The 26,323-nt window shown below is 44.4% G+C and overlaps 2 protein-coding genes across 5 annotated transcripts; both read right to left on the minus strand.

Annotated features, from left to right (window-relative positions):
• Positions 1–250: 250 nt before the first annotated feature.
• prrc2a (proline-rich coiled-coil 2A) lies at positions 251–17,988 on the minus strand. 4 transcript variants are annotated; one of them, XM_040188255.2, is made up of 16 exons: positions 17,803–17,988; positions 15,080–15,231; positions 11,852–12,029; positions 11,619–11,715; positions 11,451–11,532; positions 11,212–11,355; positions 10,564–10,799; positions 9,549–9,637; positions 9,278–9,423; positions 8,873–8,975; positions 8,518–8,695; positions 7,515–8,067; positions 7,117–7,373; positions 6,551–6,896; positions 6,108–6,330; positions 251–5,902 (listed from the first exon to the last, which is right to left on the minus strand). In XM_040188255.2, the coding sequence occupies exons 2-16, from the start codon at positions 15,192–15,194 to the stop codon at positions 2,884–2,886; spliced, it is 5,766 nt and encodes a 1,921-aa protein (XP_040044189.2). In that variant the 5' UTR covers positions 15,195–15,231; positions 17,803–17,988; the 3' UTR covers positions 251–2,883. The 4 variants fall into 4 exon arrangements, with proteins under 4 accessions (XP_040044189.2, XP_077937325.1, XP_077937326.1 ...); XM_078081199.1 differs by having other exon boundaries at positions 17,600–17,982; XM_078081200.1 differs by having other exon boundaries at positions 17,412–17,960.
• A 310-nt stretch (positions 17,989–18,298) lies between these two features.
• Positions 18,299–25,864, minus strand: neu1 (neuraminidase 1). Its single transcript, XM_040188256.2, has 6 exons — positions 25,454–25,864; positions 24,237–24,426; positions 22,465–22,727; positions 21,571–21,753; positions 20,589–20,808; positions 18,299–19,575 (listed from the first exon to the last, which is right to left on the minus strand). The coding sequence occupies exons 1-6, from the start codon at positions 25,523–25,525 to the stop codon at positions 19,355–19,357; spliced, it is 1,149 nt and encodes a 382-aa protein (XP_040044190.1). The 5' UTR covers positions 25,526–25,864; the 3' UTR covers positions 18,299–19,354.
• Between the last annotated feature and the right edge of the window lie 459 nt (positions 25,865–26,323).

A 26,323-nucleotide genomic window follows, 5' to 3' on the forward strand; every position in this document is an offset into this window, starting at 1 on the left:
GGTAGTTAAGAGGGTATAATAAGGGATTATATTTGCTGCTACTGCTGAACACTTATTCTTAAATGGGAAATTGGCAGACTACAGCTGTTTATTTTAGTTTATTAGTGTGTTTGCTTAACAGCTGCATTCCTATGGGGCGGTCTCACTGGTAGACACACATAGAATCATTAGTGATACCAATTTTCCTGCAACGTCAAAACAACACTCAGAGTTCTTTCATCATATTCCAAGAATGAGACATGTCATTATATTTTCCATTAAATCAAAAGTAGTTTATTTAACTTTGCCTTCTCTGTATAATTTTATTATAATAAGACACTTCTCTGCTTGTACATTGCTCCCTTGAACTAAACATGGCAACATTTGTTTGTGGGAATGTAAGTTGGGGTAGACAAAACTTAGATACATACCAATATACATACACGTGTGTATATTATGGTTCCATTAATAAAACCACAAATGGGTCAAAAAGAAAAAGTCGAAACCACTCCAGGTACCTTAGTAATGCTGGAAACAGTACAATCTTTGAATATTTTTTTCCTGGAACACACTTGTTTTTCGTTTAGCTCGGGTACATAAAATAATGTGCACATCAACATTAAGAGTTAAGGGATGAAGGACTCTTTGAGCCAGCGTTAAGTGGATCAATGTATGCAGGCAAGGCAAGCAGCACCCGTGGGTGCGTGTTCACGCTGAGAAGTGAGAAAATTAAAACATGTCCAGCTTCACTTGCCTGCAGAAGAACGTATGGTTAAATGACACACGATAAAAGAACTGTAACGGGTGAGGTCGTCTGCTGCTTGTTATTCACTTGGATGATGATCACAAACACACAGCTGGATGTACACACGCGGATGTATTTAAGAAACAGAATTGTCTGAATGATATTTGCTAAATCAAGTGTGGGCAAGCAAGGCAGAAAGTGCTTGCCATTCATGATAACCCCTCTGGTCCACCCCCCCTTTCCCCGAGTTATTACACAAACAGCAGAAAAACGCACACATGCCACACACACGCACACATACACAAAATCAAATGCCCTACTCACAACATCCCAGAGACGATTTCAAACTGTTTTCAGAATACAAACACAAACCCCAACTTACAGCAGTGTAAGAATTGATGCAGGTGTAAAAATCGCTTGTCGATGTCTCTGTGTGCCATTTTACGTCTTCTATGTACGATACAAACAAGTTTTATCCAAATATTTTCTCAACACTCCAGGTTGGCGTTATTTCCTGCAAGTGAACCCTCGGAAACCGTGTTTTCTGTTAGCAGACTCGCGTGACAGCTCGTCAGCATTGACCTGAATTCAATTAGTTTGGGCTTCTGGTTGCCAACATGTATGGAAACGGCAATTAGGAGAACACGCATGTTGGAAAAAAAATTAAATACTGCCTCAGAAAAAGGATCTCTCTGTAGTATAGTTCTTTCTTGGTGTGAGGAGACGAGAGCACAGAGGGGTGCAGTATAAACGGTACAATACTCGGGCTGGCTCTGTACTCTGGGCCCAGACAGAGTACCTGTCCGGTTGCGTCACAAGTAACTTGCACACACACACAAAAAAAAAAAAAAAAAAACACAACAAAAAACAACATTTGAAACAGCAACCGTGGGTTTTTGATATACTACAAGGAGTGCTTATTAGAACATATTCAAATAGCTATTGAAAGCATAGACAATTTTTATGAAAACGTTTCTTTATTCTATTATATCCTACATGTTTATTCAACATTTTTTCCCCCCCTCTTACAAGATTGATAGGTATTTCATCCTCCGAGAGAGAGCCCCTCCAGCGTTCCTATAAAAATGGAACACTGAGGAAATAATGGATGTTAAAATGAAGCCATTAAGCTAGCAATACAGTCTTCATTGGGTAAACAAAGCTCACATGAGAGAATAAAACTTTTGAGTTATGCAGAACCTCTGCAGGTAAGGAAGATGCTACAATGAGGCAGAAAAAGCCTTTATTTTCTAAAAAACAAAAAAGGACCAAGCAATTTCTAATTAAATGTCTGAGCAGGTCACCCATGTGGAGCACTGATAAGTAGTACGTCAGTCCTGTCACACGTAGCAATCAAGAGAAATACTTTGTGGGAGACCAAAAGGTCAGTAAAAGGAGGAATTTGGGAATTTTGATTTAAAAAAAAAAAGGTATTTTAATGACCTGCTTTTTAGAAAGAAAAAACAAACACCCCTAACATTTCCTAGAGGCTGAAACTCAACTCGACACAAGGCCAGAAGAAAAAGACAGAAAACAAAACATGTTATGGTACATTGTTCTTGTTAAAATATGAAGCTGCACTCTTTCCCTTTGTGAGGGAAGTAATGCAGAACTGCACTACCTAATACCACCCAAGGCCAAAGTGTGGTAGAAATATACACAGGTACATAAATATAAAAATTTGTCCAATCCAAACATTTCCGCCAATTCAAATGTTATCATTCTGCAAACACATGACTGAATGTGTTCTGTGTGTTTGTAAAGATGTCATATTTGTGCTTGTATATGCAGGTGTGTGTGTGTGGCTTTGTGTGAATGTCCTCTGACAAAACAACGTGCACCATTTGCAGAACCGCATGCTCGTCGAATCCAACTGGGGTGAAATTATTGAGGGAGGGAGGGGAACTTAACAGAGAGCAAGAGGGAACAAACAGAAAAATGCACAATAACGGACGGTAGATAGTAGATTGAAAGACGTGACCGGGGGCGTATGGGGGGGGGGGTCTGAGGTGAATTTCAATACCATCTCCATTGACTGTACAACGCACTAATAGGCTGAGGGATGCCAACATAAACCATGAAGTTATCAAAAGGGATTAGACGTGAGAGGGTGGTTTTAATGTGGGTGGGATTCATCTGAAAAGTTTTGAAATATTTCATCACTTCCGGTTCTTTGGGGAGGGCCAGTTGCCACGCCGATCCCCGCGGTTGCCGCCACCACCACTACCAGGCCCGCCAGAGCCGCCACCGGGCGGCCCCCGTGGGCCTCTTCCTCCACCTCCACCTCCTCCAGGGTTGACCCTCCGGTTCTGTCGTTCCATGCCAGGACGCTGGCTAGAGAAGCTTCTTTTATTAGCCAAGGGCTCCTTTCCTGCCATGTCGCGGTCAACGGCACCTCCACCTCCTCCACCGCCCCTTCCCAGGTGGTGGGGATGGTGAGAAGGATAGGACTTCCCCCCACCTCCCTCCCTGTCTCTGAACTCAGTGAAGTCGCTGCTCTCAGAAGCGGTCTCCCACTCCTCGTTGGCCTGGTCAGAGTTCTGGTTGGTGAAGTCGGGGGACTTTGCTCCGTGGCTCTGGTGGTGGGTCTGTGCAGCGTTGCCCTGGTTGTAGTGGTGATGGTGGTGGCTATTTGCATTGTTAACATGCCCGCCGCCGCTGTTATTGTTGGCTATTAATGCGTTGTTGTGGTTAGCATTTTGGGCATTGCTCGTCACAGGAGCAGAGACGGGGGCTCCGTTACTGTCCTGAACCGAATTCAGAGCAGGAGAGGAGGGCCGTCCTCCTCCGATGACCCCCACTCCTCCGTTGATTCGCGCGGCATTCTCGCGCTCCTTCAGCCTCCGGAAGCGGGGGGGCTTATCCTGCTGATGCTGGGATCGCCCGTGACGCCGACGTCTAGGTGGTCGCTCAAACCCGCTGGGGGGGAACTCACGGTTAGTGGGAAGAGGGAGCGCATTTGGCCCTCTGGAGTTTTGGGTCGGATTGGTTAAAGCGTGCTGAGTTACAACTCCATTTTCAGTGGAGGCTGAGGAGGCGGGAGCTGCGGCGGGCAAGAGCGGCTGAGGGGGATTGGACCCCTGGCTTTGAGTTTGACTTGCATCAGCAATCTTCTCTTTCTTCTCGGCTCCATTTCCTCCCCTGCCAAAGTCCTTGGCCCCAGAGGTCTGTGGTGCGCCTTGCTGCTTTCGAGCTGAGGCCGAGGACTTTGAGGACCCACCGTGAGAGGAAGAGTTGGGTCCCACCCGGTGCCCTCCAGGATGTCCTCCTATATTACCACCGCTTCTATAGAGGTTTCCTCCTCCCCCAGGTCCTGTTGTTCCCCCTCCTCCGCCTCCACCCCCACCCCTTCCCCTCCTAGAGGGTACACCCCTGGGAGTGAAGACACGGGCCTGGGAACCTCTAGAAGGTGCGGATGACATGTTGCTGCTGCCAGTGGTGTTGGCATTCTCAGGGCCATTCTTGGTGTTGGTTTTCAGTGGGTCTTCCTTGTCTGAGGGACCACGGTCACTTGCACCACTCTCACTGCCAGTCTCCGAACCTCTTTCTCTCCTTCTCTTAGGGATTTCCTCATACTCTGAACCCTCACTGCGCGTTTCACTTCGGTTCCTGGCCCTGGCTGGGTTATGCTGGGACCGATCCGGACCATGCCTGCCACTGGCCCCCTCACCCTTGGACTCGTGGTGATGGCTACCGCCAACAGATGGCCGGTAGTCTCTGCCGCTCCTTCCAGCCATTCTGCCTCGACTGGCACCAACGGGGCCGGCAGGAGCCGTAAAGGCGCCACGGTAACCACGGCCACGCCCATAGAACTCCCCTCGTCCGCGACTAGCTCGGCTGCCTTTGGCAGGAACTCCATGTTGGTGGGAGGGGCCCCCTCCTCTCTCAAAGGAGCGGTCCCTGTCCCTTCTGGAGGAGGAACCTGAAAAAGTGGTGTCTACATCTTTAGGCCCTCTCCCGGCCCCGCCTCCTCCTGAGGATCGTTCTTTTCCTGCATTCCTGGTTTTGGCTGTCTGGGCTGGTTCATCCTTAGATGGAGCTGATGTGTTCTGGGAGGAGGAGGATTCCTGCTTTATGGAGGCATGTTGGCCACCATCTTTCTCTTTCCCAAAGCTAGTTTTTTCCCCGCCATCCGCTTCCCCTCCGTCTCGCTTAATCTCCTTAAGGACTGGCTTCTTAATGGGACCGGCCCTCCTGTTTGGATTGCTGCCTCCTGTTTGGTGGGAGGGTTTGTGGTCGGATGGAGTGTTTGAGGAGTCCTCGCCTCCACGAGAGTTGTTCCCACCTCCTGCATTGGCCCTTCTACCGTGAGAGGACCCCCCACCTGTATTGCTGCTGCCAGGACGTGGGCCCCACTGGGTCTCGGTCTTGTGCTCCCGCCCCCCTCTTTGGTTTGATTTAAGATGAGGGTGCTGCTGCTGAGGCTGAGTATGACTGCCATGTTGAGAGGGAGGTGGGCTAGAGGTGACTGACGGGCCAGTCTTCTCCTGTTTCACAAGGCTGCTACTGTTAGCACCGCCACCGTTGCCTCTTTCACCATGAGTGTGCCCGACAGCAGCTTCACTCTCTCTCTGGGATGGGTGATGATGCAGGGCACCTTTGACATTGCCATCTTCCCTAGCAGAAGAGGAGGAGGAGGAAGAGCAGGAGGAGGAGAGTGAAGGCTGGTGGATGGGGGCAGAAGAGTCGGTCTTCTTAGCAGGAGCCTCAACCGCTCGGTCTCGGCTGTTCTCCGGTTTGTGGGGGTGGAGAGAGTAGTGAGGCTGCTGAGGGTGGTGGCCGTGATGGTGGTGGACATGAGAGTTGCTCTCAACAGGGGGGTGATCGGCACGACCGTTGCGATCATAGTGAGGGTGTGGGGCTCCCCATATCTGCCCCTGCTGAGACCCTCGGGGAGGCCCTTCATCTTGGTGGGGGTAGCTATGCGGCTGATTTCCCCTCTCCCCCCTCTGCTGCTGCTGCTGCTGCTGGTGGTGGGGATGCATCCTTGCACTCTGGTCAGGGAAGTTGCTAAAGTTGCCTCGGCCACTCATATAGTGATGAGGGTGGCCGCCACCCTGACCACCAACTTGAGTTCCAACCGGAGGTGGAGTTTGATTGGATGTTCCTGGGGTGGAATTGGGCTGCTGGATGGGTCCCAATCCACCCTCACGCGTGCGGTGTGTCGGAGTGTCACTCCTAGGATATAGAACATTGAAAGAACACTAAATGAATCCATAAACTTAGTATAAAAGATGTTGGACACAGCATTATGTAGAGCTACACAATCTAAAGCGATCCAATTAAACAGTCCTGAAATAAATATGTAGTGAACAGTGTTAAAAGTTTTCCAAATTTCATAAGAGTCGAGTAATCTGCAGCAGACAGACTTGTAAATCCTTACCTGGGCCCTTTGGCCACATCGTCATCCTCCAAAGCCTGCTTCTGCCTATGGGGTGATGTTAACCCGCGGCCTTCCCCTCCGCCAGGGAATACCTCCTGACCCCAGGCCATCTTAGGATCCATAGGGGGTGTCCCACGGTGAGGGTGACCTGGGTGCTGTTGCTGCCTGTCAAAGGCATCTGAACCAGATCCCCCCGAATCAGACCGCTCACGCCCAATAAGCCCTGTAATGGTAGAAGAATGACTTTTAAAAAAGGCAATATCCGCACAAAACTAAACAGGACATTTTGTTGACTAGAGTCACTATACAGTCATCACTAAGCCTGCCTGCTACTGCATTTGAACCGCAGTATGGCCGTATTAAATAATCAAATGATTTGAACGGTGAAGATCTGCTCTAATTATATGAAAAAAAATCAAAGTCATGATGTCACACCCACTCACCAGATGGGTGCATGCCTGCTGAATAGTAGTCCATAGGCGGAGGGCGACCTTGCATCATGCGAGGGTCCATATATGGCATCATCATCCAGCGAGGGTCAAAATTCATTGGCAGTGGTGGGGGTCGCACCATATTGCTGGGTTGGTACATGGGTCCACCCTGCTTTGGTCCAGGCCCCGGCTGGGGTGTTGAGCCTGATGAAGGACCCTGGGTAGGCTGGGGGGACAGCTGGCTTTGTGAGGCCTGGCTGTGCTGCTGCTGCTGCTGCTGCTGTTGTTGTTGTTGTTGGTGCTGCTGCTGTTGTTGTTGTTGGTGTTGCCACTGCTGCTGCTGCTTAAGGAGCTGCTCCTGAATGGGAATAATTGTGAAACAGAAAACATAGCCAGGATGTTTAAGAGCAGAAATTGAAATTTCTAATGAAATGCCAGCAATGGTGGCGATATACATAGCTGTAGTGGTTAATTTTGTATCTGTATAAAACATACAGCTCATCGAGAAAGATTATTTCAGACTAAACCAGAATGCAAACATTCAAGCAAAACCTGTACAGACAAGTACAGATCCTAACCTGTTGCTGCCTCTGAAATCGAGGTGGAAGAGACTTCTGGTACTTAGAGTAGCCCTGGACGGGAGGACCACTGGCTTGACGTCCTGCTCCCCCTCCAATGTTCTCAATCTTGACTGGGTCGACTCCTCTTTCACCTCCACTTCCTGCACGGATGTGCGGAGTGCCCATGGTCTCTTCCTTATTTTCTCCTGCTAAAGGTACATCCAGTGTAGGCTGTTGTGGCTGTGACACAGGAGGCTGGGGACACTGTTGGGATTCTGAACCAAGAGACAGTTGTATAGTTCGCAGCTCATTATCAAGACACAGCAGCTTTATTTGAAGTGCTATAGTGAACACAGTTGACAGTGTCACCCAATCACATGTTAGTGATCCAAACGACTTAGATCTAAGAAACTCACCTGCACTGGAGTCATAGCTGCTGTTGCTGCTGGCTCGCTGACGGTCCCCAACTCCAGGACTCGACCCTGGCTGGACAACCAACAGTGGAGATTCTTCAGGGTCCACACAAGGGGATGGGGGCTGGCTGATGTTGGGGGAGGAGGCAGAGGCTGAAATTGATGGACTAGGGCTGCCTGCCGGGGCAGCTGCAGAGTTTCCGTCCAGGCTTGGGCTTTTACAGCTGCTGCCACCACCTCCTACGTTGCTGCCCTGCTGCTGTTGCTGCTTCTCATCCAGCCTCTTGAGTTTCTCTGCGCAGGCTGCGCGCCTCTCTTCCTCCATCCTGCGCTCTTCCTCCTCGCGGCGGCGACGAGCTCGCTCCACAGCAGCGGAGATCTCAGTGGAGGACTGCTTCCTGCGCTGACGCCAAGTCTCGTCTTCATCATTCTCCTGGGGTGCAGGAACCAGAAGACCTGGTTGGGCAGGAGGAGACGGGCCCCCTGGTGCTGGCTGAAGCTGACCGGGGACAGGTTTTGCCGGGCCTTGAGAGGTACCCTGATTTTGGGTTCGGTCCTGAAAGGGAAGAAAACAATGAGTGAGTCATCATTCAGCTTTCAACACTCTAGATGACGTCGCTGCAATGTTCATGAAAAAAAAATAAAACCAAAATCAAACCTCAAAAATGAAAAATAAATAAATAACAACTTATTTTATTTGACCTGTGGCGGTGGATGGCATAATGATCTAAATAATTGGTCTATGAGGCGCTATCCAAATGGCTACCTGTCGGCAAAAGGAGTGAGGCAACTGTCCAAGGAGCGGCCCTGGTACGGGGAGGACCGCTCCCAATCCAGGCCTGCGCCCCCATATACAGACAGTTAGCTGTGCTCCACCACAGTAAAATAACTAACGTAACTAACACGAAAATGCACGCGCGCACGCACACGCGTCTATTACATGTCTTCACAGCTTGAACATGGCGTGTCTTAGACAACACCCTGTTGCTAATGTCAAGCACACTACCTGGTAGTTGGTTGGTGGTCCCTGGCCCCCCCAGCCGCTGCCTCCCTCCTCGGCGCGTCCTGGCTTGCTGGAGGGTTGGGGGCCATTGTCAGCATTACAGGGAGGGGTGCGGCGGGTGTCTCCGCCGCTGTCCGAGGCTCGAGAGCGAGAGGTTGCATCCTGGGACCTCTGCTGCTCACTGAGGACAAAATAAAGTGATTACAGTAGCTTGCATGCTCGCAAAGAAATAACATTTATTTTTAACAATAAACATTTGAAAAGATAAAGTGACACAGATGAAATTGCATTAATTTCATAAAAGAAACCATATTGTCATAAACTGAAGTGATATCACACTAAATATGATGCTACATACCGCAAGTCATTATTGCTCTCGGTGCTTTCCTCTTCTCCCTCTTCATCACCTTCATCATCACTGAACTTCAACTTGGCGGAGTAATCAATCTCCTCATGAGCCCCTTTTAATAAAAAAACAATATTAGAACTGTGTATATACAAAACATCCATGCAGTGCATTTATTACCCATTACTTTGATATGCCTGAGAATCATATGAAACGTTAAAAAGCATCAATCTGGCTGGTCACTAAAACGGTTCCACTTGTCAATACAAATAGAATATTTTGTCCATCTGCAATCTGATAGATAAAAAAATGTCATATATATATATATATAAAATTAAATATGGTAAAATAATTCTGTTGATGATTTCAAATTGACATGCTATTTGCATACATGTATAAACCAGCTTGTTGATTTACCTGCCCAGCCCTCATCTCCATCATGGTCAAGCTCATCTAACTCCTTCAGGTCATCCTGCTTTAGGATAGGTGGCCGCTTCACAACTTCTCCACCTACATCACGTGGGCCGCCCTGAGACCTGCTGTCAGGACCACCCTGCCGGAACCTGAGGAGAGGAGCTCAGTTAAAAGTCAAAAGGTACAAAAGCGGCAATAAAAAATGGAATTAACAAAGTGATTAAACTAAAATCATGTGGCACAACACTAGCCTTACAATTGGACAGAAACCTACCTTGGAGGAGGCCCTTCCCCGGGTGCCGGGTACCTGAAAGGCCCCTGAGGGCCATAGGGGGCCGGGAAGGGCAGGTATGGAGGATACATCTATGATTAAAAAGTAAAAAACAAAAAGGACAAGACATAATTGATCCATGTAATTAGGAGGGAACATGAAACATGCAGGTGTTCGCAATGCCAGCGTCCAATTATATATGACTGCAGGCAGAATAGAGTTCTTTGGCTATCATTTCTGGTGCTGCAATATATTATTTTTACTTAAAAAGGAGTGTCACCAACATATAAGTCGGTTGCTCTCCCTATCTCCTCTTGTCTTTGTCGCAATCGGAGGCGGGCTCAGGCAGCGTCTCTCCACACGCCCACACATGCACAGAGCGGACACCGACAGGTGAAGAGAAGGCGTGAACCCACTGTGTTATGAAGTGTTCTTTTTCGTAACATCTACAGCCAGTTAGGATAAACAAGTGCAATCTCCAGCTCTGGTGTGGGAACATTTTGGTTTTTTTCCCATTGAACGCATTTTCTCAAACCCTAGCGCATGGCACCAAGCCTGATGGTTCGGCCTGCTCCATGTTCCTGACCGTTGTTAACAACGGTGTATTTATTATTTTAAAAAGTAGTTGACAGCCCTAGTCTAGCTAAAACCAATCAACCAGATCAAGCGGGACCAACTTGAATCTACATCCAAAACTAGTCCTGTTTTGGGGGTTGTCTCATTGTTGGCCCTCTAGTGTACTTACGTTATTTCCATCAATACCAAAGCAGCTGAAATTGATGAACAACCCCCGCTGCTACTTCCCTGATAGAGGATCGTTCCTTTAATTTTTTGAGCAGCGTTTTCAAATAAAGAATGTCAAGAAAAGAACTGCACACTATTTGCAGACTAAATATATATATGAGCCCTGCAAATGCACAGCAGATACATGGTAGAATAGAAGTAAATTAAAAAAAATGTAAAAGTTGATACTAAAACATTGCCTGAATTTAAACCAGAAAACAGGTGAAAAACTTACGAAGGGAGGAATGATCCCTCGATATTGGGGAAACCCAGGGCCACCAGGTGGCTGTGGCAAGGAAGGGCTGCCTGCGGGAGGGTTCCTAGGTGGCCCAAGGGACTGAGAATTTGGAGGGGGGACCCCAGCACCCCCATCCATCACCAGAGCCCCAGCAGTGCCCCCCTCCACTGCCCCCTCCCCAGGCAGGGTGGGCGCCATGGCGCGGCTCCCACCGTCTCGCCAACTTGTAACGTCTGAGGAGAGTGAACACCGGGGAGGACAGAGCGGTCAGTATGCTTTAAAGGCTTTTTAAATAGAATCAGCTCAGATATGCAAAATCATTACTTCAGAAAGATGGCACATCCTATCAAATATCCACCATATCTGGAGTACCAAAAAGTTATGGATTTACATTTCATATTACTTTTCAATTAATTAAGTTGGATTTTTTTTTTTTACGTTGAATTTGGTGTTGGCAAGTGCATACCAAAATACCATATTTATGAAGTGTAATTTAGATATAGGACTTGGCAAATGGACAACAGAATACAAATTGCAAATGATTTCATGATGAATACTGAATATAATATATAGAAATAAGTTTTCCCTTTTGCAACCTATATGACTAGTGTATCAATTATTGGAGATTAAGTGGGAATCACTTACTTTGGGGGCGGAGGCTTGGTCCGGGCCCATACCACTGATCTGCAGTGCCCTGTTCTCTGCCAGCTTTGTCCTGGTCGCCAGCCGCCTGCAGTGTGGGAAATTCCTCGCGAGAGAATGGCGACTGTAGGTTTAATCCCTTTCCACCTGTAGAGAGGGAAGACAGTGTGATTAGAGCGCACTGTGTAATTAAAAGCTTGCCGTATATTTCTCATGAGACAAATACAAATAGTAAGACTCACCATCCCCTTGTGTTCCATGTGTAACACTGGCCTGTGCCCAGGACCTTGCCCCTACGGCCTGGGTTGAAGCTGCAACCAGAACCTGATACACACAATACACACATCAGCTAGGGCGGCGATCAATTATCTCCATTATTAACAGTCAAGTCACTTTGCGATTGTCTTTACCTCTGAAGCTGGTGGGGTTCTCGGGCGGGTCGGTGCAGGTGTCGGTGAAGCCACAGGCTGCTGCGATTCCGGCTGCGGTGCTGACAATGCATCGGTACTTAGAGAAAGAAAAAGGAAACACAGGAGAAAAGGAAAAATTAGCCTCAACAAAAAACTAAAACCGTAACACAAATTACTTCTACCAATTGAGGTAAATTTAACAGGTAACAGATTACTAAAGTTGGGTTATCTACCTCTTTGGGTCTGCTTGGTCCTGTTTGCTTGCCCATCCTGTGCCGTCTTTGGGAACAAGCGTTACGTTGGGATCGTTGCCTTTGTTCTCTGCCTTCAGACTGGGCAGGTTGGCAGGGGGTGGCATACGCCGTGCGGAGGCAACTTTACCAAGAGACTGCAGGCCATGGCGGGGGGGAACTGATATGGAAGAGACAGGAGGTCATTAGCACATATGGACCACAGAAACCGGACACCAATTAAATAGTCTGGGTTTAAGGAGGTTCCGGATGATGGACGCATTTTCTTGATACACATATATGATGCTGAACAACCTATAAGGCTAAGGGCTAGGTAGTTCCAGCCTGGTGATTCAAATGAGTTATAAAAATGCTGTAGATGTTATTAAAAACTTCATCTAACCCACTTCTTATCAGAGTTTATGGAGAAGTATTAGGAAATTGATGCTCACAGAGGCATGGAAATGCCTTCAGATTGTGAAAAGTGAAGCTGTGCCAAATATCAATCCCTCATTTGTTTCCTTGAGGCTCTGAGAAACTGCAGCAGTGCAGGGCTTTACTACACAGGAGGAGGAAGTCTATGGTTTGGAAACGAGGACAGCTGCTCAGATCTGGTGGGGAGCTTCTGAATAAAACATCAACTGGGGACTCAGCACAGAGGGTCAAACAGCCTCTACAAGGAAGCCTCTGTCAGGTCAGACTCAGTGGCTCCAATGACACGTCAAGGCCAAAGAGCCAGTCACCTTCCAGACACTGCTCCATTCACTTCTATACAACAACATTTTTCTCTTAGTCAGGTATGACGGACTACAACTAAAGGCTGGCGCATGCTTCTGCGTCTGCGTGTTTACGCACCGTCGTGTCGACGCACTCGTTTCAATTCATGGTTCTAAAGTCTTGCGTGTGTTGCAGAGAAATTGACCGCCAGAACAGGTGGAGTAACGTTTTTTTTGTCGAAGACAACCTAGTCACGTCTTTGTGTGTGGAAGTCGCTGGTTTGTTTATTTATTTATCATAGACTTTATTGCCCCGTGCATCGCCACTGCTGCTTTTCATCGCGGACACATTTGTCCCGTATTTTCTTGCACAACTTTGTTCCCCTCGACCGGCAAACCGGCGTTTGCAGAGATCTCCCTTCATGAATCAGAGGCCATCCGCGCGTCCTTATAGTCCGCCAATGACGGCTTGTATAAGCGGTCATATTTACGCATTTCTTCCGACAAAAGTTCTTCAATCTGATCCGTTCTCTCGTAAACATTCTTTGTTTTAATAATGGCAGTATTGTGCTATGAAAACGGAAATGTGAGACTCCGTAAAGGATGTAGTTAGCAGACCAATCACAGCCTTGCGGGCCGCGGGAGGCTTACGACACAAGCCCAGAAAAATGGGTCGATGCACGCAAGGAGGTGTGAAAAGGCACACAAGGGACACGCAAGGGGCTCTTGCGTCTGGGTTTCCTTGAGTCACTCTGAAAACGCAGAAGCATAAACTAGGCTTAAGTGTAGCAGATATCCTTGATCCCTAAATTATATTTACAGCTTTAGTAGAACCAGGTTGGCAGGCAGCCAAGAGCTGCAATGCACTATTTCCTATATTGTAAATCAGCACCACGGCCCATTCCTTGTAAGTGGTTCAACTAAGTCAATCTAATGTCCTATTAGCCAGCTCAAATTAACCCGATATTGATACCAGGCTATCTTGGTTCCTCAGGCTGATTTGAGGAACAAACAATCTCGTAAATTCGAACCATTCTGTTCATCCATTGCAGTCTGTCCATCCCAGGAGAGGGATCCCTCCTCTGCCGGTCTCCCCAAGGTTGCTCCCCTGTTTTTTCTCTGCATTGAAGGGTTTTTCCTTTTTTGGGGATTCTTTCCTGTACCGACGTGAGAGTTTCGGGGGATGTAGCATGTGTACAGAGCGTAAAGCCTTCTGGGACAAATTTGCAATTTTGGGCTATAAAAAATTGATCATGGCAAAATCAGTGGAGTTGGTGTTGCCATGATTATTCAATTGATGTTATGAGGCTAGACAAGATGCACAGCAAAATATCGCAAGTGAAATGCGTACGTGTTGGGATAACAAATAAGATTATTTTAAAATGGCCCACCGCCCCAAAGTTGACATTTCTTTAAATGGGCCTGCTGGCAGTAGGCTTAATGGAACGCAGCATCGAATGAGATCTTGCTAGCAAAAATAATTATCTCAACTCTTTTAGAATAAGTAGATTAAAACAAGGAGATTATCAAAGCGTATCAAATTTATATAAATGAATACTTCTGATGATATAGGTATTCTATGCGCTTTTGTATCAGATAAGTGTACATACACATGTGTATAGATGACCATGTAGAACTAGGAGTTTGAATATGTGTGTGTGAATCTGTATGGGCGGATTAGTATGTATGTATTATTCATGATCACAATTTCAATCAACTAAAGAGGTGAAACATTGAACATACATCAATTCCTTAAGCGGCAAATAAACTTTACGAAGAGCATGGCATGCGGCGGCTTTCCCGATGTTCTCCGCACCGCCAACAAGCTACAAAAATGCTCAGTGTGTGAGACAGTCAATGCTCAGCTGCGGCGTCAACAATGATCCCTTAGGCAGCATTGATGGCACTCTTATAGGAAGGCATCGTGATTTGATAATGGATCTTGGTGATCTCGAAGAACTCTCCCTATAAAACATTAATCTAACTAATATTGCTCCTTCATCAATGAGGAAGAGGGCTGCCCCTTTTTTCGGGGTTGGCAATAATATCCAGCTGACTTAAATTAGCCTGCGCTGGAGCAGATTCAAGTTTTTGGATATGTTGCTATGGTGATTTTGCCAAACATTTGCTTCAACTGAAAAGCCTGACCTATCTTATCTGGAAAATGATCCAGCTAACTCAGTTAGCTACGTACGAGGAACAGGGCCATTAGCTATTAGGGAGATGGCAAGAACATCAAAGTTGCGCTACTTGCTGTCAGGAGTAAACACAGCACAGCCGGGCACATTTAATCATAAACCCCGAGGGTAAATCCAACTCTGCATAGCAAATCTGTTTAAGTCACACATCTAGCAATAAAACAAAAACAAAAGTGAAAGAATGAAAACAGAGCCTGAGAGCCAAGCAACGTTGAAAAAAAATGACCCTGGCAGAAAGAAGGGATGGCCAATCCAGTGGTGTGGATGTATGATGTATATCAACGACAGCCTGGACACGAGAGAACCGAGATACTCACCAACAGGCTTTTGTGTTTCAAGGCTCTTTCCTTTGTATGTATCAAACAGGTTGAGAGACGCATACTTGGTTTTGCCTTCCTTCCCCTTTGCAGTTTGCCCAGAGCGCTCTGACATTGCGCTGTCCGCTCATTGAGTATGGTGAGGCCTGAGACTGGGACAGAGAGAAAGTGACAGTCAAGGTACTGATTATACAAGCCGGCATTCAAAAACAACTTGTCTGTTACTTGTTCGTTAGTGCTCTTTATGCTTAATATTTTTCTTTTTAATATTTTTTTTTTTTTAACTTTATTCCCTTGTTCTATACTAACCCATAGCCTTAGCCTTATTCTACTAACCCATTGCATTAGCATTTCATTCCACTTTATTTTATTACTTGTGCACTGTTGTCTGTCTACTGTCGCGCACTAACCGCCAAGACAAATTCCTTGTATGTTTGACATATTTTGGCTAATAAATGTTTCTTGATTCCTGATTCCAAAACAGAAACAACCACACTAATCGAAATAGCCTGAACATAAGTGATGTGACCCTTCAGATTCGGCTGCTGTAGGGTCCGTACAGGGAACATCTCACTGATACAAAATAAAAGCGTGGTTAAGGATTACAGTGGTTGTTACACATAGCTGTGCATTTTTTTTTAATTACTTAATTCTAATTCTGCACCAGTTGTATACTAGAAGTAGTACTTGAGCTTCCCTTTCCAAACAAATCTCAGCTCAGAGACGTTCAGCAGTATGCCAACGAAAATAAAAGGTTAATGCAAACAAACCTAGTAGTGCTAATGCAGAAAACGCTGTGCAAAAAGAAGAGGAAATAAAAGAGCTATGGTCTCTATGGCAACACATTAAAACTGATATTCTTCTATGACTTTCCTTGGCTCCATGGCAACTGCCAGGCCTCCTATTTGTACTAATTTTCCTGCACATCAATAAAACACAGAGAGGTCACATCTGTCCAATTCGGAGAATTTTGGCTGAATTCAGCAAGTTAAAAAGCTGCCCCCAATCCACACTACTACCATTAGAAACAATTGCTGTGAACAGATCATTCTAATCAGATTAATAGGCAGAAAATAACATCAGTAATTACATTAACTTCCTTTGAATGAAGTAGTGAAATGATGCGAGCCCGCCCATATGGCCCACGGCCCTATTTCAGATCTGAATAACAAGTCTACTTTATTAGATAGCTCACAACAGCAATGTGATGAACAGTGGCCCAAACAGCGAACTCAATCCATCCGGATTGTAATGTATGCTAAAAGACTGGAATGTAAAGCAATCTGCATGTGACTGCGCACTGATCATCCTAATAATGACAGAACGCAAGGTGTCTACAATCTTTCTCAGTCATTGAGAAAAAATACATTTACGAAGCGACTGACCACCCAGCTGCAGAAAGGCATTGTGCCTCAACAGCCCTATGAGATTAGAAAATTAGGTCGTGGGGATGGCTGGTCAACTAGTTCTATGGGGATTAACGAGTGCCAGCACCAAACCGTAACGGCAACAACACAAATGTTATATCACAAAGGGCTCTCGAAACACTAAAGCTAACGATAAACACGAGCGTAATTTGGGCAGCTGGCAGCTTCGACAGTAGCAACTGTAACGACTATAAACAATCAACTGCCGAATTTACGGACGCAACTGTGTGAATTCCAGCGCTAACGTTGGATAGCTAACACAAGGCCTCTGTGTTCACGTTGGGAGGGGGACTGCGTTGGTGTTTTATAATGCATTCTCAACAACTTGCGGTAACATTAGCCCCTCTCGCTCTCAAGTCTGTGAGGTGTCTCGTTTTGAACATCACACCTACATCGCGAATGAACGCCTTTGTGGTTGCGTTCTTGCTTGTTGGTAGGAGGCACAGAGAAGAGCAGATTATATATTTTTTTTAGTTGGGAGAACAAAACAAAATGGCGGTGACGGGCCCGGTGCATTTCAACGTTGACATATCTGGTTGTGTAGTAGAACTGGGCTAAAAGTAGGTATATTTGCCATCATGAAGAGAAACATATATTTGCTAAATAGTCCCATACAGGTTTATTGTTCATGAAAATGCCCAGTTTCAACTAACGTCGGTGTATCGCAAATTAGCTCAAGCAACGGAAGCGTCAGTGTATTCCAGGCGAACAACCGGCTCTAAGGTTTATCCGCTAACATTTGCGTTAGCTACGCACCGTGGGTCGCTGTAGCAACTAAACGTTATTACATCAACGAGCCAGGGCTAGAAGCCATCGAACTACAATTCTTTATGAAACCCATTAAACCTGCTACACAACCGAACCACTTAGTCAAGCTGTGCTATCGGTCCAGTGAACCCCCTTACATTAGCTAGCTAGCAACAACAACCAAGACATTGTGCCATTCCACGAGCATACGACGGTCCTTCCACAAAAAAGTCCTCTCCGGAAACATTAAGCAAACTTTGTGTCAAAGGCGAATGGTGATTTCTTCTTAGATTACTGTAACTAATCAGCGTTCGCATGAAGCATGCTACATTTTCCGACCACTGACCTGGTCTTGTCCCGACTTGTCTCGAGGTTGTATCGCAGAATGAGGTTAGCAATGCTATCGCGTAACGTTAGCTTTCTAGCAAGCGACCCAGCTAGCTAAGCACCGTTACCCTCCCGCATAGTCAAACACATACGGGCTGTGCACTAGATCGCAGCAAATAATAACCAGTGGCACCACGTAGATAATGAAGGTGTTCGGCTTACTTGCACTCCTTTTCTTTTTTTTCCAAAAATAAATGAAAAGGGAGAAAGAAAATTTTAATACTGGACTCGATCCTTCATCTAAAGAGCCGTCAACGGCTACTGGGTGGTTTCGTGAGATGGAAGCCGTTTGGGACCTAACGTATAACATCAGCGTGACAGTAAGCGTATTGTGCGAGTGCGGTTTGGAAAACGCTGCGTAAATAAAACAATTCCCATACCCTAATTATGGATGGGAATTGTTATATGGATATATTATGTGTAGACGTTTTGCACTTAACATCTGAATGAATCGACTATATTTGGACTGTCGTGATACACTAAGAGAAATGAAGGTTAAATGTGCTCTGCAAACAAGGTATTTATATTTCAGCAAGCAAATGAAAACATACTTAAGTTCTACAGTGAAATGTATATATTTATATATTACGTTTTTTTTTATTGCGATTAAAGTGGTGCTTTTCTTATGATTTTCCTAAATCATGAATGACACTTCTAATCAGCTTGGTTCCAGAAACGTGCTAGAACATGCTTCATTTAATGGCTTTACAGATAGTACAGATCAGATAATGCCCTTCCTGCATGAAAACGATGTACTGTAACCCATGTATGATTCTGACAATCAAAATTAAAATCTGAGGAGAGCTGATTTCACACAAAGTATTAAAACACCTTCTGCACAAGGAGAAGAGAGTACTCTTTAGCCACGTTAGTTACTCTAACGATCTTCATTATCACATTCAAACACACACATCTAATTCATCATTTTACTTAAACTACTCATACTTCCATATGAAATCACACTAGATTGTAGTGTGATAACAAAACCAATTTTGGTCAGCAGATATTCATGGCACAGTCACTACTAACTTCTAGTACAGATCCACATTTAAAAAAAAGGCAATTTCAGTATGAAACTGTTATCTGAGAAAATAGGAATCATTTCACATCAGCATCAAACAAACAGTGAATCTGTTTTTGAGTTGAATTAGATACAGTTGATAGATTTGTTTAAATCTATATTGCATAACCACAATATTCAAATGACGAAAAAAATTCCTTATTCTTCTTGGTCGTGGAAGGCTGTGATGTGATACTGTAGAAGTCCTTTACTTGCTCATGTCTTCTTTTGTGTGGGAATCGAAAATTCACAAAATATCGTCAATGTGCAAAAGTTGTAAAAAAAACATTTGGTCCCATATCCAAAAACAGAGAAACTGACATGGGACTTTATCAAGTGTTTTAGAGAAAAGAAAAGAGAGAAAATAAGGAGAAAATTGTGTTTTAAAATCACCGCAGCCCAAAACAACTGTTCATTTGTTGTTCAGCGCATGTTCCCATGTTCCCAGTCTCACTATCATAAAGTGAGTTTAACATTTCTGGGGGTAAACAACAGTGTCCCGTTTCCCTTTTGCTCCAACATATCTAGAATCTAGTAAACAAACACAAGATGAAAAATAAATACCGGAGTCAAGACTAACAGAAGAGTCTTCCAGCATCGTACTTGCTGATTTTAATGAACTGATGCAGGTCCGCTTACTTTCTTCCACATCCTCTACCTGCCACCATACAAGTGGATCTTGGCCAACGAGATGGTCTCATCATAGTCGATGTGGCCCTTCTCGTAGATGACGAAGATGTACTTCCGGTCGTCCGCAGAGCCGCTGTCCAGTGACGTGATGCTGGAGTAGCCGCTGGGACCCGCCCAAAGCTGCACGGCTTTCTTCTCCCAAGACTTCCCATCGGTCAGCGACCAGCGTAAGGTCAGGTTAACCCCTGAGAGAGACGGGGCAGGAAGAAAGTCTGACGTATTAATGATACCAATATTGTTCGGTTTCTTTTTTTTTTTTTGGACCTGAAGTCAACGGATTGTTTTGGTGAGCAGCAGTAACAGCTTCGCCAGTGGAGGAAAGTAACTTTTTACTCTAGTCTCATTCTGAGCTACTCTGTAGTTCCACTCAACTTTATTGTTATTATTATTTTACATTACATTTATTTGATAGCTATAGTTACATTTTTATCTTAAAAAACACATGATGAAGTCACAACATTTTGTAAGTTGTTATAAATTAAAGAGCCAAACACCATATAAAAACTAGAATTAGTGTTTCATGCAATGGCGGCTGGCAAATAGAGGGCAAAGTCCCCCTAAAAGAAGAATAGAATAATGAAAAATGTAAATATTTGTGTTTTTAATATATAAAATGTAACCCAGTAATACTTTTAAAATATAATATCTGCGCAAAATATATGCTTTTCCCGCACTTCCTGGCTGTTATCGTCAGGCGGACGACATTCTGGAGGAAGTAAAGAGTGCAGATTTTATTGCCATTCAAGCAGAGAACACGACTGACATATATACAGAATATATTAGGTAATGATGATTATTATTTATTGTATATTATATTATACTGAATTGCCTGCAAGGGTGACAAAAATAACATTGTCAACGGGTTATTTGATTTTTCCCATGTTCATCTTCGAGTCCAGGTGGACGTTTCAGTCAATGATGAAATCTCAGCGATATCTCTCAAACGAGAACGGTACAAGGGAAGAACAACTGGAATAAGGCTTCCAGCTATTTATATTATCTATGATATATTCTGAAAGAGTTGCTTCCATCCAACTTCCACTTTTGATACATCTCGCAAATCTTAATTTATAATTTTTGAATGAGGCACTTTCATTGGTAACGGAGCATGTTTGCAGAACGGCATCACCGCTTTTACTTCCACCACTGAGCCCCGGTGACGCACGTTAGAACGGCAGCGTGGTTGTTGGTGTCTTACTTTTGTTCTCATTGGAGGGGTTGGTGAAGTAGAGCACTCCATCCTTCAGCAGGGCTCCGGCTGCTACTGCGGGATCCACCAGCTCGTAGTCAAAGAACAGATTGTCTACGGGCAGGGTCAACCCGCCGTCAAAGCTGCGTACCACAATGCGACACCTGCAGTGGTAGCTGTTCTGGTTCCGCACGTTGATGACGATGCTGCCGTCCGTCAGCTCCACCGGCTGCAGGGGGGCAGAGAGGGTCGAGCTTGACAGTGATTAAATGCTCTGTTATTTAAACATTCGTTGTGGGCTTTGATTAATTATGGCACCACTGCAGTGAAGACGTTGCATGATGTTTTAAAATACACAATAAAAAAAATAAATATATATATTATTATAATTAACATATAATACCATTATGCAGTGCATTAAAAAGCTGTGTTTCTTTTGGCCACTAGAGAGCAGAATAACAGCAGGATGACTGATAAATGGGCTGATTAAAAGTTGCTTTGGCTCACATGATGAACATCCAGCAGAAAGAACTCAACAATGCAACAATTGTTTGCCTCCAACTACTCTTATAACCGATTTGAAATGGACTTTCTCTAACAAGTAGATGCTAACTTTGTCTAATGTTTGGTGCTGGCGAAGCAGCGTCCAGTAATCGTATGATCATATAATATTTTGTTACACTTATAAAACATCTGCCAGCTGGGGCTTTAACAAAACAACATTTTGATAGCAGAATATAAAGTATTTACATGTATGTAGACCTCTAATATGGGGTGAGTATATAACAAAAAGGAGAGGTTGTTTAAAAATGCAAGGTTTTTACAGGCTGCTGCTGCTGAGCTTGTGACTGAGACTCTCATCCCAGAGACCTTGTTTATTCTAAGATATTTGGATGCTTTGTTCCCGTTGGAAGTTCTGGATGTTAAACTTTTAACCACTTTTTGTCAAAAGGAATAGACGTTTTCCCTCCTGGTTTTGAGAGATTTGTACCTGGCACTCGTCGGGGCTGAAGTCTTGAGCCCTCTTCTGCTGGTTGTAAGGGATGCTTTTCAGCGCGGCGCCGTTGTACCAGTTACTCCCGTGGTCGTCACTCAGGATGCAGAAAACTCCGTTTCCCGCCAATGTCCCGTGACCACACACCACCAACCTCCCCTTAGCAGGGTTATAGCGCTTCTGTAGTGCAAAGATACAAAGGAAAAAAATGGGGGAGACTTCCTTCTTAAACACAAACTACATATATAATTATATATAATACATATACATTCAATTTTAATTTTCACATACTACACACAGATATATATAAAAAACACATAGAAATCATGAATGAAAAAGTAATGTGTAATGCAAAAAATACATGAATATCTTTTAAAATCATAATAAATAAATAAAATTCAATTTTATAATGATTCTGTTGCTGCAAACATTGTAAAGGCCCTGCTATCAGTTTGCAATGCATTCAAAAATCACAGTCCAATTTATTCTATTTATTTAATACAAGTATTTAGCGTGAATTATGCCATATTTTGTATATGATCAAAACCAATATATCTGTGATTACTCAATCTCAGAGTCTTATTTGGTGTTGTTGCCTTAACCAACTGCCAAATCTAGTTTATTTAATAGCGTATGAACCCTCCAATTAAAAGCAGAACGCACCTTACGTGTAACAGAGTTACTTGATTACGTTTTTTTCCCCATGTAATATCCAAGAAACAGTTTTTGGAAGGAGCCGTGTGTCGAGAAACGACATAGGTGTCTATAGCTGTCTATAGCTTATGATCACGACATGTGACATGAATGCAGCACAAAGGCAATCTATCTTAAATCTGCTCTCACTTTACAACCAGGAAGCCTTTCGTCTCATAGTCACTCGCTCTGACTCACCTGGATGCCGAAGCCCGGCCCGGGAGCAAAGCTCTTCACGCCCAGCTGGACCGACAGGTTCCTGGGCGAACTCCAGCTGAGGCCGTCGTCCCAACTCTCTATCATCATGGTGCTGGACGGGAAGCAGTGATTGTGGTTGAAGCAAAGGACGTAGACCACAATCACCAATCCCAATTCCTCGTCCACCACCACGGAGCCCAGGTTCAGGCCATCCAACTTCTCTCCGTCATTCACTATGAAGGAGGTCGGGGACCAGGTGGCCCCTGGAGGGACAGAGGAGGAACGAGAGGAATTTAGACATAGAGACTATTTTTACACCAAATGTATATTTTTGCTATAGTATTGGTCAACTACAAACACTCAAACATCAGTTTCTGTCTAGATTTAAACATCTAACTCTATTTTAACCTCTTTCTATTCCTGCTCTTTTGCACTCTTAGCTCTAATGTAGTGTTTTAACACATTTATTTTAAAGAAATATATATATATATATATATATATATATATATATGTCAGCGAGACAAAGGGCGTTTCCTTTATCTTGCTTGAGTCTGTTCCCTGCGTCTTGTGTCCTGTGGTTACGTCACTTCCGGCCTTTGTATATTTTCCCTCCTTATTTGTCTGACCTGCCCTTAAATTGAACTCATCTGTGTCTAATCACTTACACCTCTGCGGTGTAGTTAAACGGGTTCCAACGTTGTAGAGTTTGGTTTTTCTCCCACGCTCCTGTTGAGCACGTTTGTTGATGTTGCAGCGTTTGTGTTGTTTGGCCTTTTGGACTTTCAGTTAGTGACTTTTGAGGTCACCGGTTAAGTATGTTTTGGCCCCTTTAAAAAACAAACAAACATGTAAATCGCATTTTTAAACCGGATCCAAATTGTCAAATTTGCTCAGGGAGCTTCCTAATTTAGTGAAATGATCCAGAAGTGTAAGTGGCCGCCATAAGATCTGTTCAAATTCTCCAAACGCTAAGGAAAGCAGCTTCAGTGCTTCCTTACTTATCTCCTTTTCTGTCCCACAATTCCTTGCAGCGGCAATATTTCAATAGTGACTTATCATTCGGACGGTAACGAGAAGTAACGCTCGGGGCTGAGAAATGCACATCATGTAACCGTTGGCGTAATCATTTATTTTCCCAAGTTCAACCTCGAACCTGGTTGTTTTATGACTGCATTGTAACACATTGACGAAGGCATTTAAGATGCGCTGCTTGTAGTCCATCTTCAGAGAAATGGTAGTTTGGCCGCTGCAGACTGACGTCACCAACATGCGTCTCCCGTCGCATCAGCACTACGTAGCTTTGTTTAAGTGTAGTCGGACTCCCAAACACCGGGGTTTCTTTCCCTAAGTAACTAATTCTACTAAACATTTTTCCTTGACTCATGATGTTTTCCACAGAGGTCAAGGATTCGTGATCCAGCCCGATCCACTTTTCCTCTTATCCCCATTTGTCTCTTGACCCACCATTACAGTTGGGTTTCAAAAATGCCTCTTTAAAGAAAGCCTGCTTCCATTCATTTTATACACTTCATATGATGGCATCGCAAACTTGTGGTCTGCTCCTACCTTTGCAGACTTGCAAGGAACCTTTCATTTCCTGTTAATTAGCTCTTGCAAGTTTATGTTCAGCATTAAGGCTCAATTAAGACCACGCAAATAGTGATGTTAAGTGATTATTTTATATTTTCTCTCCCTTTGTGATTGTTGTGTATCCCCTGTAGACTGTTAACCACTGTGTGCCTGTGTTCATGGACTGTTGTGGTCGTCCTCGCCTTTGTCCGTAGACCGCCGCATTGCGATGAACTTTGCTCCCAGGTCACGTGACGACGACTTCCTGGCCTCTGAGAAAGCCAGCAGGCTTCCCTTTTGGGTGAAGGTGAGCAGGGGGATCCTGTAGGTGTTCACCGCCCCCTGGACTCCGCTCACCCACAGCAGCTGCTCCTCATAGAGCAGAGGGTTGGTCTAAATCGCAAAGAAAAGAGGATGACTAAGGCGAACTACTTCAAATATGTGTGTGTGTGTGTGTGTGTGCACACGCGCAACTTGAGTCAGGTGACGGGCAATTTAGTGTTTTTAATTCACCTTTCAAATCAAAGGCCCCCCCCCCCATTAGTGTAACCAATACCGGTACTAGACTTGAGTGTCTTTTGGACCACTGTATACTTTACTCCACTATACTTGATCATCATCAGTTCATAAAATGCAATGCTTTTGTCTGTGTATAAATGAAAACGAGTATTTAATGCATTGAAGCAATAGTGGGAAGCATAACCGCTAAATTGATGCAAAATAAAGTCTTGACTGGACTACTCTAAGGTAAACAAGGCATTTCAATGAACTAGTCAGATCAGCTATCAGAGAGTATTGATTATATGTTATGCATTAATATAGCACAGTAAAGTAGTTCTATAACGGTAACTGGACAGTCTTTAATTTACATAACATTTTGTTTAGCCTGTTAATGAAATATTGAAAGCATACATTTTACTCTTGAGTACTTTTACATTTTAACACGTATTCCTCCTCTCACTTATGGCGAGACTGAAAACGCAACAATGTGTTGTGGGGGTCTACAACGCGGAATGAACACGGTGTCATTACACGGCACCCGGGTGACGGTGCCCTAACCGGTCCACCGTCGAACACCGCAGAGCTCCTTCCTACGCGATGGCCATGGTTGACGCGGGATATCTTATTGTGAAGGACAGCACTTCCGGGTATGTTGACTGCATTGATGGGTATTTTGTTGACCCTTTAACCAATGTTGAATAACAATGTTTACAATGATGCTGGCTGTATGACCGTTTTAGGGCAATACGTTTAAGACTATTTCACTTTTCATGATTAAAACCGTATTTGTCTCGAAAGGTGAGGAACTAACGCCTACTTCAACAACGTTGAATCACTTGAAAACATAACACAATCATTTGCCTCCACATATTTACTGCACAGTCTCATGAATTTGAGCTGAAAACAACTCTCCTCGTACCTCTTTGGGGCTGAAGGAGCACGCGCAGGTTGACAGCAGCCACAGTGCCGCGAGGGCGCTTCCGGTCTCCATGACAGCAGATCCACGGCCTGAAAACTACTTCTTTATTCCGATGCAGGAATTACATCCGCTATTACACTAGTGCAGAGTTTACAAAGTAGTCCACACAAAACGGGCAGAGGGCGGAAATGAATCAACTCACAATACCGCCAGCTAGAGCGAGTCATGTGACACGAAGCGACGTGGTCACATGACGACCCTCATTTTCCGGCATGCGCCAAAGTAAAACAATGATACCCGACATGTGATAGACTGTGTTTATAAATATCCGAAATAAAATGGCAAATATTATTATCGTACTTTGTTGACTCAAAGTAAAATAAATATAACAAATTATGTCATATATTATATGTTATATGTCTATATACAGGGTGTCATTCTTTTAATTGTGTATCCTAAATTATGTTTGCGTTCACATTATAATACCTAATGAATCAGTAATTTTTTTGCTGAATATAAAACGTAACAAAGGACATAAATCTACACAATCATAAGAAATCTACTGTAACATTTCGCGCCTAATGGACTCATACTCATACTCATAGTACATACATAGTAAACTATGTCTACAAAATTTTGTTGTTTCGGAACTGACTAGTTCCAGTTTTTTTATTTGATTCATTTTCTAAATTGTTGTTTAAATGCGAGCTAATTAAACATTTCTTTTATCCAGACGAGAGCAGAATATCTCTAAAACCACACATGAACTATCCAGTATTAAAGTACAAAGTCTTCTGCAGTCTACATTTGTATGGTGCCGTGTGGTAGCAGAAACGTGTGTACATGTGTATCCCTAGTTTGACCCCAGTG

This window comes from Gasterosteus aculeatus, chromosome 10, assembly GCF_964276395.1.
Source record: "Gasterosteus aculeatus chromosome 10, fGasAcu3.hap1.1, whole genome shotgun sequence".
In the NCBI taxonomy this organism is placed as follows: Eukaryota; Metazoa; Chordata; class Actinopteri; order Perciformes; family Gasterosteidae; genus Gasterosteus; species Gasterosteus aculeatus.

Bases quoted from the DNA above. Each gene is read 5' to 3' on its own strand.
- prrc2a (XM_040188255.2), bottom strand. From the start codon at position 15,194: ATGTCAGAGCGCTCTGGGCAAACTGCAAAGGGGAAGGAAGGCAAAACC. The intron at 11,356-11,450 runs GTGAGTCTTACT...CCCTCTCTACAG, and splicing joins ACATGGAACACAAGGGGATG to GTGGAAAGGGATTAAACCTA. The intron at 7,374-7,514 runs GTGAGTTTCTTA...CTCTTGGTTCAG, and splicing joins CAGCTATGACTCCAGTGCAG to AATCCCAACAGTGTCCCCAG.
- neu1 (XM_040188256.2), bottom strand. From the start codon at position 25,525: ATGGAGACCGGAAGCGCCCTCGCGGCACTGTGGCTGCTGTCAACCTGC. The intron at 24,427-25,453 runs GTACGAGGAGAG...TTTGCGATTTAG, and splicing joins GCTCCTTCAGCCCCAAAGAG to ACCAACCCTCTGCTCTATGA. The intron at 21,754-22,464 runs GTGAGTCAGAGC...TTTGCACTACAG, and splicing joins GGCCGGGCTTCGGCATCCAG to AAGCGCTATAACCCTGCTAA.